A 12,758-nucleotide genomic window follows, 5' to 3' on the forward strand; every position below is an offset into this window, starting at 1 on the left:
GCAGACAGTGCTCTTAACCACTGAGCCATCTCTCCAGCTCTCTATTTACCACTCTTGAATCCATCACTATACTCCATTTTCCTGATTTCTTTTTTACAGCAAACACAAGAATTCCATGGGCTTCTAGACTCTTCTATACGGTGAGCCTCCAGCTGCTCTTGTACTGGTTGTTGATGTTCCTGCAATTTGTCTTTTGCTATGGGCTAGGGCTCCTGCCACACAGGTCTGCTTGATATCCGTTTTTGGTACAAGGTGGCTAGTGTATCAGCAGTGGCCCTTTTTTGTAAATTTGGAAACTCAATACCTGTGAAGTTCTGTCTTTGGGCAATGGGCACAGCTCGTGATTGTCCTTGATTACACATTTAAATACCTTCTCTACCATTTCACACCTAATTTCATCATTGCCTGTCTCTGTGATTGCAGGAATATTAATTTGAGTAACCCATTGTTGTAAAAGATCCCTTCCCCATGAATTTATGGGTATATCAGCCACATAGGGTCTCAGCTTTCCTGTTTGCCTTTCTGGTCCCACACACTTAATCCACAGTACACTTTGTCTTATTTGAGATAATTTACCAATTCCTATAAATTGTGTATTAACCTTCTGAAGTGGCCAATCTGTCTTCCAATACTTTTGAAAGAGGCTCATGACATCTGCTCTTGTATCCACCAAAGCTTTTATTTCAACACCATTCATTTGTACCATTAATTTAGGACTCTGGTCATTAACCACTGTTTGCATCTCCTCCTTTACATATGCTATGATTTTTAATTTCTTCCTTACAATCCCCATCTATTATACCAGGATGCACAATAAAGCCTTGAGAAGTTAACCCACTTCTTCCCAAGATTATTCCTACTGTCCCTGAAGGTAAAGGACTGTAGACACCAGTGGTTACTTCGTAACATTCAACTTGTGGGGACAGTGTAAGAGATTTATCTGAGGCCAGATCCAAAGCTGCCCTGCCTTCAGTAGCATGCATTAAATCATCCACACCTAGTCTTTGTTTTCCTGCAAGTTTGTTGCCTCCTGGCTGACCAAAGAAAAGTTTCTCTTATTATTTGCTGAGGGGCCTGGAACTAACAGGCCCCTCCTTTTGTTTCCTCACAGCAAGAGATTACCTTGTATGTCTCTCTTGGATTGACAATCCCTAGACCAATGTTTTCCCTTCCCACAGTGGCTACAATGCCCGGGAAGCCTTGGCACATCATCACCATCACGGCCAGAAGCTCTTTGTACTCTTCTATGAGCACCATTTACTCCAAAGGGAGTGCACCTGCTATTTTGAGGTCTGGACCATTTAACCTTACAGTTTCTTTGTAAATCTCCAAATTTACCACAATTAAAGCACCGAGTGTTTTGATATCTGAGCTCTCTAGCTATAGCTTGTCCTGTGTTTGTTTGTTTGTTTGTTTGTTGGTTGGTTGGTTTTTTGAGACAGGGTTTCCCTGTGTGACCTTGGCTGTCCTGGACTTGCTTTGTAGACCAGACTGGCCTCAAACTCACAGTGATCCACCTGCCTCTGCCTCCCGAGTGCTGGGATTAAAGGTGTGCGCCACCACGCCCGGCTATGATATTGTTTTGATGCTCTGGAGAGCTATATTAACTGTCTCTCTTACCCATTCATCTAATGGGGCTCCACTTGCCTTTAATGGTTAATTGCTCTCTTACATTCAGTATTTGCATTCTCCTACGCCATGGTCAGTGTCAAAGCGTCTCTGGTCTCAGGGTCTGGTATGGCTGAACCCAATCTCTGTAAGAATTCTGTGAAGGCTTCTCCGAGGCCTTGAAATACCTTAGTAAGTGAAGTGGTTCCAGGCTCCTCAACCATATCCTAAGCTCTTAAGGCTGAAACACGACATTGTTCAATTATTACATCTTCTGATCGGGTTTCACGCAATTGATGTTTAGCAACATTTAACCCCCTTGTTGTATTTTGTTGTTCTATTCTTGTGGCTTCCTTTCTCCACCACAATAACCACTGTAACAGTTGAGCAGCTTCTAACACAGCTGACACCAGTCCCTTCCAGTCTTGGGGAATAAGTTTGTGCTGTATAGCCCAGTTGCTTAACATTTGTTGAACAAAAGATCAATTCATTCCATACCGCACAATAGCCTCTTTAAAATGCTTTAAATCTAGCATACCTACTGGACGCCATGCCATCTCGTCATAAGCCTCACCTCCATCATTAGCAGGGATATGTTGCACAAAGACTGGACAAGCTGATGGTGTCTGTGCAGCCCTAGAGAATGCCTCTATCTGAGCACTTGTCTCCAAAGCCCTTTTGACCTGTCTGCTTTCCTGTTCCTCTAGAGTCTTTACAGCCTCTCTGGCTTCCTGTTTTTCTCCGCCCCCTGCCCCATGCTAGTGCTCTGGACACCTGGCTGGTAGAGCAGGGCAGGGCGGCAACTGTGGGAAACGCTGGCTCTCGTTTACCAGGTGTTTTCCCTTTACCAATGGCGCTTTTTGCTTTCCAAATGCTTCAACCTCTACCAGCAAATTCTCTAGTTGTACAGCCAACTCTGAAATCCTCTCCAGAATCATAGAATTTACTGACCCTTTTTTCTTTTTCTTTTTCTTTTCTTTCTTTCTTTTTTTTTTTTGTATCTTATCAGTCTTTCTTTCAATCTTTTTTTAAAAATGTAATACAGTAAAAAGACAAGAAAAAACAAATTTCCCTCTGGGTACAAAGCAGGAAAGAACTTTGCAGCAGGAGCTGCGATTTTGCTGACACCCTGACACAGCATGTTTATATTTTCAAAACCTGTCTCTTCCTCCACAACACTACAAGTTAAGTCACCCATTATGCCCAAAGCACACTGGGTGCCACCTGTAGACTTCGACTTTTTCCAAACCTACTTTGAGGTTCTTCAATGCTTATACCTCCCTTCCAACCCCCCTACCTTAGACAGGAGAGGAAATAGGTTAATGGGAACAGGAGAAGTAGACCTTTTTGGACTGAGTTCCTGGGAGCAATTCCCCTGGTGTAGTCAGCAGGAATTCAGCAGACCAGAAAGTCAACCAAAGTTGCTGCTGGAACTTGGGACAGCAGCCGGAACCCGGAGCCCCGAAGCGTCCGTCCTCTGGAGCAGTCCTCTCTAGGAGCGTCTCCAAGTGGAGCAATGAACAGCCAAACAATACCAAGACCAAAAAAAGCACCCACCTCCTGTTCTCTCAGAGTCTGTACTAGGATGTGTTTCAGCTGGCAAAAACCAAGCCCCACCTGAGGTGGTTCATCTTCTAGAGGATAACCATCACCTGCTCTCTCACAAGTCCGTTCCCCATCCCACACTCGGGATCAAAGCAAAAGCCATGTTTACATCCACTGCACAGATGCTTTATTGGGGTACAACTAGAACCCGCCCCTGGACAGCTGCACGTGGATTGGGAGCAGGAGCTGCAGCTGGTCAGCTGGTGGCCACTGAACTCGGGTGACAAAGAAGAGGCGGAAGTTCTCCAGGCGGGCCTCTTGGAACTGGGAGGGGTCATACTCAGGTCCGTCAGTGGGCCGCAACAGTGACAGATACCCTTCCTGTGCCAGCAGCCCGCGGCTCAACAGTGCCTGTGCCAGGCCAGGCTGCACCGCCTCCAGCTGCTGCTGCACTGCTGCAAACAGGTCCACTTCACGCAGGTCAAACACCAGTGGCTTCCCGTACCTGTAGGTGTGTCCTGGTAAGGAGGCAGGTAAGGCCCAGGGCGGGGCTGTCCTGGACCCTGCCTGTCACACCTGAGTGCCCCTAGCAGAGCCAGCCGAATCGTCTCGGGTCTCATGTGCTCTGGGTTTACGGTGTCCACGTAGTTGGTGTCCTGGTATCTCAAGAAAGTGGCTGCCTGACCAGAAGGGTCGATGACAAGAGGCCACCTGAGGGCAGCCACCTGGTCACTGCAGCCTATGGGCACCTCTGACTTGTACCCACACCCGGCCCGGGTACTGACCGTCCATCTGCACGGATGCGGTCACCTACATCCTTCATCAGCACGTCATGAAGCTCCGTGACCTGGCACTTGAGCCCAGGCGCTGCCATCTCCTCGTCTGTGGAGGTGTTAGTGGTGGGGCATGGGAGATCCCACTGCTTAATCCCCCGCCCCTTGGCATCGCCCCTTCAGCTGCCCCACCACAGCCCTGCCCACCCTCCTGGGTCTGTTCCCTCAGCTCCAGCCTGGCCATGGCCAGTGTCTCCTCGGCCTTCTGTGCCTCCTGCCGCAACCTGTCCACTTGGGCCTCTGCGTCCTTGATGGCCTAAAGAAGGGACCACAATGACCAGTGCTCTTCTCATCTCCTCAGGGCCACCACATACTTTGCAGAAGGGTGAGGGTGGGGTGGCTGCCCAGTCAGTCACATGAGGTCAGTGCCTGCCGGGACCTCTTGGTTCTACCCATGTCTCCAAGGAGGCCACTGCTACAGAGTGACACCTTGGGGTTGGAGGGCAGAGATGCTGGGAATTCCCCTGGAAGGGGACCCCCGCCCCCGAGGCTGGTATAGAACTCGAGGAGATGTCTGTAAGAGCCCACCTGCAGTGTGAGCTCCGTCTTGCCCATGCACTTCCTCTCACACTTGTCATGTTCCATGATCCTCCGATTGAGTTCACAGTAGGCTTGTTGTAGCTGGTGGGCAGACAGGCCTTGTAGACCTCAGCAACTCACCGTCACCCCGACCCCTCAGCCCGCAGGCCCTCCCCGGGGGTCTCCTTCCTCGAGGGAGGCCTAGGTCACAGGGTCACCTCCTTGTGACACTTCTGCTGCTCCTTAGCCAGCTGCTGCACCTTGAGGTTGATGCTACAGAGGAAAGAAGTGGGCTGGTCGGAGTCATCCATCCACGGTCCCCTCCCCTGCCCCGACTCCCTCCCTGACCCCGGGCATGGCCCCGACTCTGCGTACCGCTTGGCCTCAGCCTCCTTGTGTTTCTGGGCTTCCTGGGCCCGGCGCTGCTGCTCAGCCTCCATGTTCTGAAGCATGGCCTCTGTGAGGCTCAGATCCCATGACTGCAACACGCTGGTCACTGCGTCCAGTGAGGCCACCTAGTGACAAGGCATTTGATGCTTAGGGCCACTTGTGTTCTGAGTGTTCTGCCTCCCTGGGGAGGACGCACTTCCATTTTAGAGGATTTGGAAAAGTTAGGGTAGCACGGTTGGTAACTTATAATGCCACAAGTCAAGACCACGGGGTCCCCTGGGCAGACCCAGCCCCGGTGGCAGAGCCCCCAGGGCCACTTTGGTCCCTTTCCGTCTGTCCACCAATCAAGCTCCCTGCTTCTGTCTGGCACTCATGCAAAGCCACCTGGGCCTCCACACTGTGGGAGACACCGCTGTCTGAAGCTGCTTTCATCTGCTGTCCACCTGAAGATCTACCCTTCTAGGACACAACCTCTAAAGAGCCACAAAGGCCCCATCCCATCCTCGGGGGCGGGGGGGGGGGGGGGGAGGGGGGTGATGTTGTGCACTTGAAATCCTAACACTCGCTTCCTTGCCTGGCTGTGGAGAGCAGATGATGCTCATGAGGTCACAGTAAGAACAGGGGTTCTGGGGCTGGGCAGGCTTGGCCGTCATCCACAGATACCGGAGGGTAGATAGAGAAGGATTTACATAGAGGCTGTGAGCCTCTGTAAGGGCGGGGACATGGCTGACCCATCCAAAGTGTGCCTCTCCAGGCCCCTCATGCAGCTGGGTTAAGGTCAGCCCCTGTCTGTTGACCCCGTCCCATTTGTTTCATGTTAGCTCAAAGCCCAAAAGACAAACGTGTGATCTTTCCTATTCATCTGCTTTAAATGGAGCCTGATGTAGTTTTAGAAATTCGGAGACCGCTTGCTTTTCATATCGTACAAATCACCACCCGATCACTGCAAGCCTCGGCCTAGACAGGGCCATGGGCTGCCCGGGCTATTGCTGCCCTCAGCTCTGAGCTCCCTTGGTGCTGAGTGGCATCAGAAGGCACTGGTCCACCGCCTGCTGATGGTATGCCACTGCCACCTTCTGTCCAGTATCCTCTCCTAGATCAGCTCCAGTGCGGAAGCTCCCCACACCTGCTCTTCCTTTCCCAGAGGACCTTTCGCTTCTGTGTCGTCCTTGGACATACATAGTGCCCATGCCCTCCTCTCCAAATCTCTCCTGCTTGATGCTTCCTTGGAGAGATCTATCCTGGCTACCTACAATCGCCACCACATGCCCGTCCACCCTAGTGACACAGCCCTTCACCCTGCTACACTTTTCTCATTTCCTCACTCCTGATGGGAGCGACTATCCATCAGACACGTGTTGGTAAATTACCCCCAAGCACCTGGAATGTTGCCTAGCTCAAATATTTTTTCGGTCCAGTGGCTGGGTGAATCAGTGAGTGAATCTATTGCTTTGCTTCTGAATGTGCTAACATGAATGCGGAGAATGAACAGGCGAGATGGCCAGGTAGTGGAAAGCAGCCCAGGAGGGAGACGCCTGCCGCAGCCAGCAGTGATGGCAGCGTCATATCAGCCCTCTGAAACTGAAGCCCCAGAAAGAGCACACGGAGCTACAGCATTCCGTGTTTCCCCTGCTGGGTCTCAGTCTCACCTTGACCCAGTATGTCCTCACCATGCTCCCTTTCCCCCATTTTGGGATGACAATGCATATTCCCACATGTATAGCAGAGGCATGTGATCTGTTTGTTTGTTTTTTACAGTGGGGTCATGTTTAGAAATTGCCTTGAGTTTCAGAAGAGATTCTGAACCTTTTTTGTTGTTGTTGTTTTTAATCAAGAAGTTTATTTAAACAAGAAAGTTGATTTGAAGGGAAAACTATCCTGGGACATTTCGTTCAAAGACAGTCTACCACCCCCACTTGAAGACAGGTTGTTCTCCATGTGACAGCTGCGTACAAAAAGGTTACAAAGTTGTCCTTGGTTTTACAGTGATAAGTGGAAAACACTAAAATCCTCAAACGGAAGGAGGTGTACAAGGAGTTTTATGCTGTTGGGTTCTTTTGTTAAAATAATGAGGGCAAAATAACGTACTGGGCTATGAAGCCAAGAGCTGAGTGAGTGAGTGAGTGAGTGAGTGAGCGTGCCACTAATGGAGGAGCTCCCCCAGACCATCTGCATCTGATGTCAACCAAAGCAGAGCACTGGCCATTTAGCTTAAGAAAAGAAGTCCAATGCCGGGTGTGGTGGCACGTCCTTTTAATCCCAGCACTCGGGAGGCAGACCCTGGCGGATCTCTGTGAGTTTGAGGTCAGCCAGGTCTACAAAGAGAATTCCAGGACAGTCAGAGCTACACAGAGGAACCCTGTCCAGAAAACAAACAAAACAAAAACAAGAAAAGAAAGTGCAATGCGCGCGCGCGCGCGCGCGCGCACACACACACACACACACACACACACACACACACACACGATACATTATATCTAATAAAGGAAAGGGATGGGAAAACGAAAGACCAGAGAAAACTACAGGATAGTAGTCAGGGCGTGCTGGAACCAAATTGCAGCTTTCTAATTGCGAGTGTATACTTGGTTTATGACACAATTCTAGAATAAAGGAGCAGCCTCCCTTTTCAGTAGACACCTTCTGTCTGCTGCGGCTGGAACACAGCCACCATCATATCTTTATCCTCTGTTTCCAACTGTGCAAGTGTGTCTGTTTCGTTGATTGTTTGCCCATCAAACTGGGATCTGATCCGTCTTACTGGCAAACTCTGTTGTTCACACTAGGCTTTCACTAGTTCAATGAGTGGTGATTGCCTCTTCCTCTAAAACTCCACCACAGCCTTCCTTCCCACCACCTCAAATTAATATGATCATCATTCTCAGTCTCAGACTCCTTCCTTGGATTTCTTGTTGGCCTCGGGAAGCACAGGCGTCTCCCCAGCTGCCACGCGCAGGTCCTCCCCGCAGGACCCTTTGGGCTTTTGAACAATGTTGGGACAGTGAAAGACTGTGGGCACTTCTGAAGTTGCAATAAACGCAATTTGCATCATGAGATGACCATGAGCCTGGGGGGGGGGGCAGCCAGGGATGGTTTGAAGGAGAATTGTCCCCTAAGGGTTCATGTATCTGAACACTTGGTCCTTAGCTGGTGATGCTGCTTGGGGAGGCTATGGGACTTTTTAGGAGGTTGAGCCTTGCGGGAGGAAGCATGTCACTGGGGGCGGGGCTCTGAGGGTCTATAGCCTCACCCCACTCCTTCTTTCTCCTTTCTGTGTGTGGATGAAAATGCGAGCAGCCAGCTTCCTGCTCCTGCTGCCATGACATGCTTTCCCTGTGACGGGGCTCTTGCCCCAAGAACCAAAACCTGGAGGAACTCTTTCGTCTTGAGTTTGCTTTTGGTCACAGCAACGGAAGAGCAACCGAGCCAACAACAATCTCCACCGCACAACTTCAGAACGCACAGTCGGCACGTCACGGGAATGACCGTTGGGCAGTGGGTCTGCAAGGCACTGCTGGTAGGAGTGAGCGGGCCGCTGCCGCCATGGAACCGGGTAGGTGTGCACAGGAGACACACAGCACACCACAGCCACGCCTGGGATTCAAAGCCCAGCATGACGTGCCAAATAACCGATCATCCGTACCAGCGAGCTCATTTCTCCACACCAGCACAAGGAGATAAACTACCGCTCTGGGCAGAAGACTGACTCTCACAGACACGGTTAATGACAAGAGACGCCGGAGGAACAATGCCATGGTGTCACACAAACTCGCGTATGAGATTCAAAACGGTGAGCCCAAGCTACAGCGCCTAGACATTTGGGCCTAAAAAAATGGGTAGATGGGCAAATGAATGGTGGCTGGGTGGGTGGATGGTGTTTTAAACATGGAGTAAGGGCTGGAGAGATGGCTCAGAGGTTAAGGAGCACTGTCTGCCCTTCCAAAGGTCCTGAGTTCAATTCCCAGAAACCACATGGTGGTTCGCAACCATCTATGATGAGATCTGGTGCCCTCTTCTGGCCTGCAGGTGTACATGCAGTGTATACACAATAAATAAATCAATCTTTAAATATGGCAAGGCAGGAAAAGCAAGGAAAGTATCCCTATAAAATCCACCATGTTGTCTCCTGGGTAGAGGGTGCGGCTCTGGCAACCTGGCATTATATGGTTATCGCTGGGTGTTGCTTGTGGTGAGCCACAGAGCCACACGGACAACTTTGATTCGTTCAATGTCTGCCTAATAATCTGTATTTTACAAAATAAGACCCAAGGTTGGTAAAATCAAAGAGTAGGCAGGTAGATGCGAGGTGAGGGAAGAGGTGACTGCTGAGATAAACGCTTACACGTGCGGACAGCCGTCTGGGTGAGGCAGAAGTTCTGATATGAAATAAATTGTGGGGTATTTATCTCGAGGAATCTTTACTGAGACCCGTGTGCCAGGATTTCGCCAAGGACCTTGATGGCTATCTCTAGTCCTGCAGAGCTGGGCTGTTGCCTCCTGACGTGTGCAAACAGCTTACGGACCTGTGAGGGTTGGTCTGTGGGTGCAAGAGCTGTAATCAACGGAAACCAAAGGATAGGAGAAGACGACGCGGTGAGCTGACGGCTGTCGCAAGAGCAGATCAGTAATTTAATGTTAATGAAGTGGCAGCATAAAGAGGAGACGCAAAGGAAGGCACTGCACATAGCTTGTGGTACGTTAGTGCGGGGAACTGATGCCTGAGCCTGGCAAATACAAGAATGAGCTGATGAATTCACTCAGTACAAGCCTCTGTGCCCACCACCTCACCGCCCCGCTGCCCCTCCCCACTCTTCCTTTCCCTTCCTGCAAAAGCCAGCGATCTGTCTTCCACATTACCATTTTGCCATTTTGCGATGGAATCATGTACTTAGTGCTGGGTCAGGGGCCAGCTTAGGGGGTTTCAGCCTTCACCATGAAAGGATGTCTTTCTCTGGGCTGTGTCCGGTTGGAGGCTATTGCTGTGCAAGCTTCAGTGACATTATTCCGTGGACACAGCTTCCCCCGGGGTTGGGCCGAGTGCCCAAGAACATAGCTGCCGAGGTACACAGCGTGATGAGCTCTTCAGAGTCTGCAGAGAGAGGGGCCCTTGTTCTGTTTGCAGCAAGGTGTGGGAATCCGGTTGGTCTACACCCTTGCCAGCACCGGGTCAGCCGTCCCTTCACACAAGCTGCCACAGTGTGTGCTGACTCAGGGCGCCCCTGCTCTGTGCTGACCCGCAGTCGGCATGTGCTTTTCAGGAACATTCCTCTCCCCATAAGTCATGGGCAGACAGCAGATCCCTGTTCGTCAGGGCTGGACACGAGGGTTAGTTGCTGTTGAGATGAAATGTGTTCCTATGCCCCAGGGAAGTGTCCTTGGTGAGGTGTGTGGTTTGTGACCAGCCTCTCCCCATAGCTGGTCTTGTGAAGGGGTCTTGGTTTCTTTGTTTATGTTTCTTCCGTCCTTCCTTCCCTTCTTTCTTCTTTTCTTTCTTTCTTTCTTCAGGGGAAAGTGTGAATGCATTACCCACAATCAAGTTTCTCATATATAAAGAGGTCAGCACATTTGGGATGCAAAAGATGAGCCTCGTCCTGGGAAGGCCACCTTCGTGGCCATGGCGTCTCCCCTGCCAGGTCAGTGTGTGAAAGGAAGCTTTTCATCTTGGGGAGGACCAACTTCTCTTTTGTCTTCTTAGTGTGGGATGTAAGAATGGTTCAGCCTGTCCTGGAGCCCAGAGTTGTCCCCTATATTTATTTCTTTTTCTTTTCTTTTCTTTCTTTCTTTCTTTTTTCTTTTTTCTTTTTTTTTAGTAGATAGGGTTTCTCTATGTAGCCTTGGCTGCCCTGGACTCACTTTGTAGACCAGGCTGGCCTCCAACTCACAGTGATCCCCCTGCCTCTGCCTCCCGAGTGCTGGGATTAAAGGCGTGTGCCATCACGCCCAGCTCTGGTGTAATACTTCACTGTTCATGGTGACATCTCAGATCTGTTGAGTTGGTGTTGTGTCAGGTCGGAACTCATTTCTTGGCCTGTGGGCTGCCAGTGGATCCGGTAACTTGGGTTGAGATGAGTGTCCTTTCTGACAACTGAGATTTAGGGCACCTCCCTGTCACTGCAACTCCCCAATTACCAGCCCTGTGGCTGCCCAACTGTCCTCTAGCCTCTATGCCATGACCTCCCAGCCTCTGCACCCCCGGCCTCTGATGGACACACCGTTTTACCTGCTGGGCCAGGATGGAGAGGGAGTAGGCCCTGGGATGTGTCCACAGGAGGCAGCGCTGGGAGTGGCACCTGAGGCAGGGGGGCCCAGGCTGGGCAAGGACTCCGGGGGCAGAAGCAAGCGTTTGCCAGCAGGGCCTGACACCCATCCCACAGTGTCTGCCAGCACTGTCAGCTTCAGGGGTGGGATCGGATAACTAGAATTAAGTTCAGGTGACTTAAAGGAAACGTAGGTAAGTCCAGGTGTGGTGTCAAACACTCGTGAACTGGAGAGTCTGGGGTGGAAGGATCAGGGTTTGTTCCCCACCAAACTGGGCTATGAAGGGTGTGTGTGTGTGTGTGTGTGTGTGTGTAAACAAACAAACTAAAGGTAAGGGCACTCCTGGCCTCAGTTCTCAGAGCTGCCCCCACTGCTCAGTGAGCATCCCCTGCGACCTCCTGGACCCAGTGGTCCTCATGGGGACCACAGTACTCCTTCCAGCCGGGAGGAAGTTCCACAGACTGGGAGAAAAGAAACGAGAATAGACTGAGACCCAGAAGGTGCATCCCGAGTTGTCTAGCACCTGTGATACCTGGCCAACCTCTGAGGACAGAGGACTGTTTGCTAATCTGTCACAGTAGCTTCATCCTCGTGTGGCCAGAACCCTGAAGGAGACAAGACAAAGTGCACAGACAGTGTCCCTAGCAGAAAGCTACTACGCAGAAATGGGAGTTTGGTTGGTGGAATGGAACCAGATGCAGAATCTAGGGATCCCAGTCTTCCGTCCACATTTTTTCCCCCTTATTAGACAAGGTTTCTCTGTCAGACTTCTGGCCTGAACTCCTGTCAGTCCAACTGCCCACTGCCGGGATCACAAATATGTGCCACCACCACCACCACCACCACACCAGAAACCTTTGGAGTGGTGGTGCGTATGCCAGGGCCACACCTGCTCCGGAGTGCTCCCGTCATCCGCGTATACCCGAGGGTCTGCTCCGAGCTTCAGCAGCACCTCTACGGCTTCCAGGTGGCCTCCAAAGGCTGCCCGGTAGAGCGGTGTGCGACCGAAGGCGCCCTGCGGAAGGGGCTCCCTGAGCGCGTGCGGAGACCAGGCCACACCGCCGCCGCGCGCACCGAGCCCACCTTGCTGTTAGGGCTGGCACCCAGCTCCGCCAGCAGCTGGATGGCCATGGCCTGCCCGCCCGCCGCCGCCTCGGATAGAGGCGTGTTCCCGTGGCTGTCTTCGCACTCCACGGTGGCCACGCGCCTCTGCAGCCGCCGAGCCTTGCCCACCTCGTCGTGGCCCACGCCTTCGCGCGTCAGCAGCTGCTCCACCTGGGCGCAGGGCCGCGTCACCTCGGTGTCCGCCCCGCCTGGCCAACCCGCCGCTTTTTTCCCCCACCCCCATCCCCCAAGCACAGACCTCCTTAAGCACGGCGCGGATCTCTCCCAGGTCCCCTTCGAAGGCTGCCTCCAGCAGGCGGCGGCGGCGCTGCAGCTCCTCCCGCCGAGCACGCTCCGCTGCCTCCTCCTGCTCGCGCTGTCGCCGCGCTTCCTCCTGCTCCCTGCGCACCAAGGCCAGGTAAGCCTGCAAGACAAAGTCCTCGGTCACCGTCCCCAGCACCCAGAACACTGCCGCTGTGTCCGCAGCTCACGGTTACAGCGCAG

General features: G+C 51.9%; 1 protein-coding gene across 8 annotated transcripts in view; it reads right to left on the reverse strand.

Moving 5' to 3' along the window:
* Positions 1-3,317: 3,317 nt before the first annotated feature.
* Positions 3,318-12,758, reverse strand: part of IQANK1 (IQ motif and ankyrin repeat containing 1) — a 31,082-nt gene continuing 21,641 nt past the window's right edge. For 5 of the 8 annotated variants that reach the window (XM_084751603.1, XM_084751605.1, XM_084751604.1 and 2 more), the window contains 10 exons: positions 12,514-12,678; positions 12,234-12,425; positions 12,040-12,165; positions 4,881-5,020; positions 4,724-4,778; positions 4,515-4,607; positions 4,134-4,242; positions 3,939-4,035; positions 3,730-3,864; positions 3,318-3,658 (listed from right to left, as the gene is read on the reverse strand). In XM_084751603.1, the coding sequence (XP_084607729.1) occupies positions 3,355-3,658; positions 3,730-3,864; positions 3,939-4,035; positions 4,134-4,242; positions 4,515-4,607; positions 4,724-4,778; positions 4,881-5,020; positions 12,040-12,165; positions 12,234-12,425; positions 12,514-12,678 (1,416 nt within the window). In that variant the 3' untranslated portion in view covers positions 3,318-3,354. The remainder of the gene's footprint in view (positions 3,659-3,729; positions 3,865-3,938; positions 4,036-4,133; positions 4,243-4,514; positions 4,608-4,723; positions 4,779-4,880; positions 5,021-12,039; positions 12,166-12,233; positions 12,426-12,513; positions 12,679-12,758) is intronic. The other 3 variants (XM_084751608.1, XM_084751609.1, XM_084751607.1) reach the window with 3 other exon arrangements.

This window comes from Acomys minous (genome assembly GCF_964271855.1).
Source record: "Acomys minous genome assembly, chromosome: 12".
NCBI lineage: Eukaryota > Metazoa > Chordata > Mammalia > Rodentia > Muridae > Acomys > Acomys minous.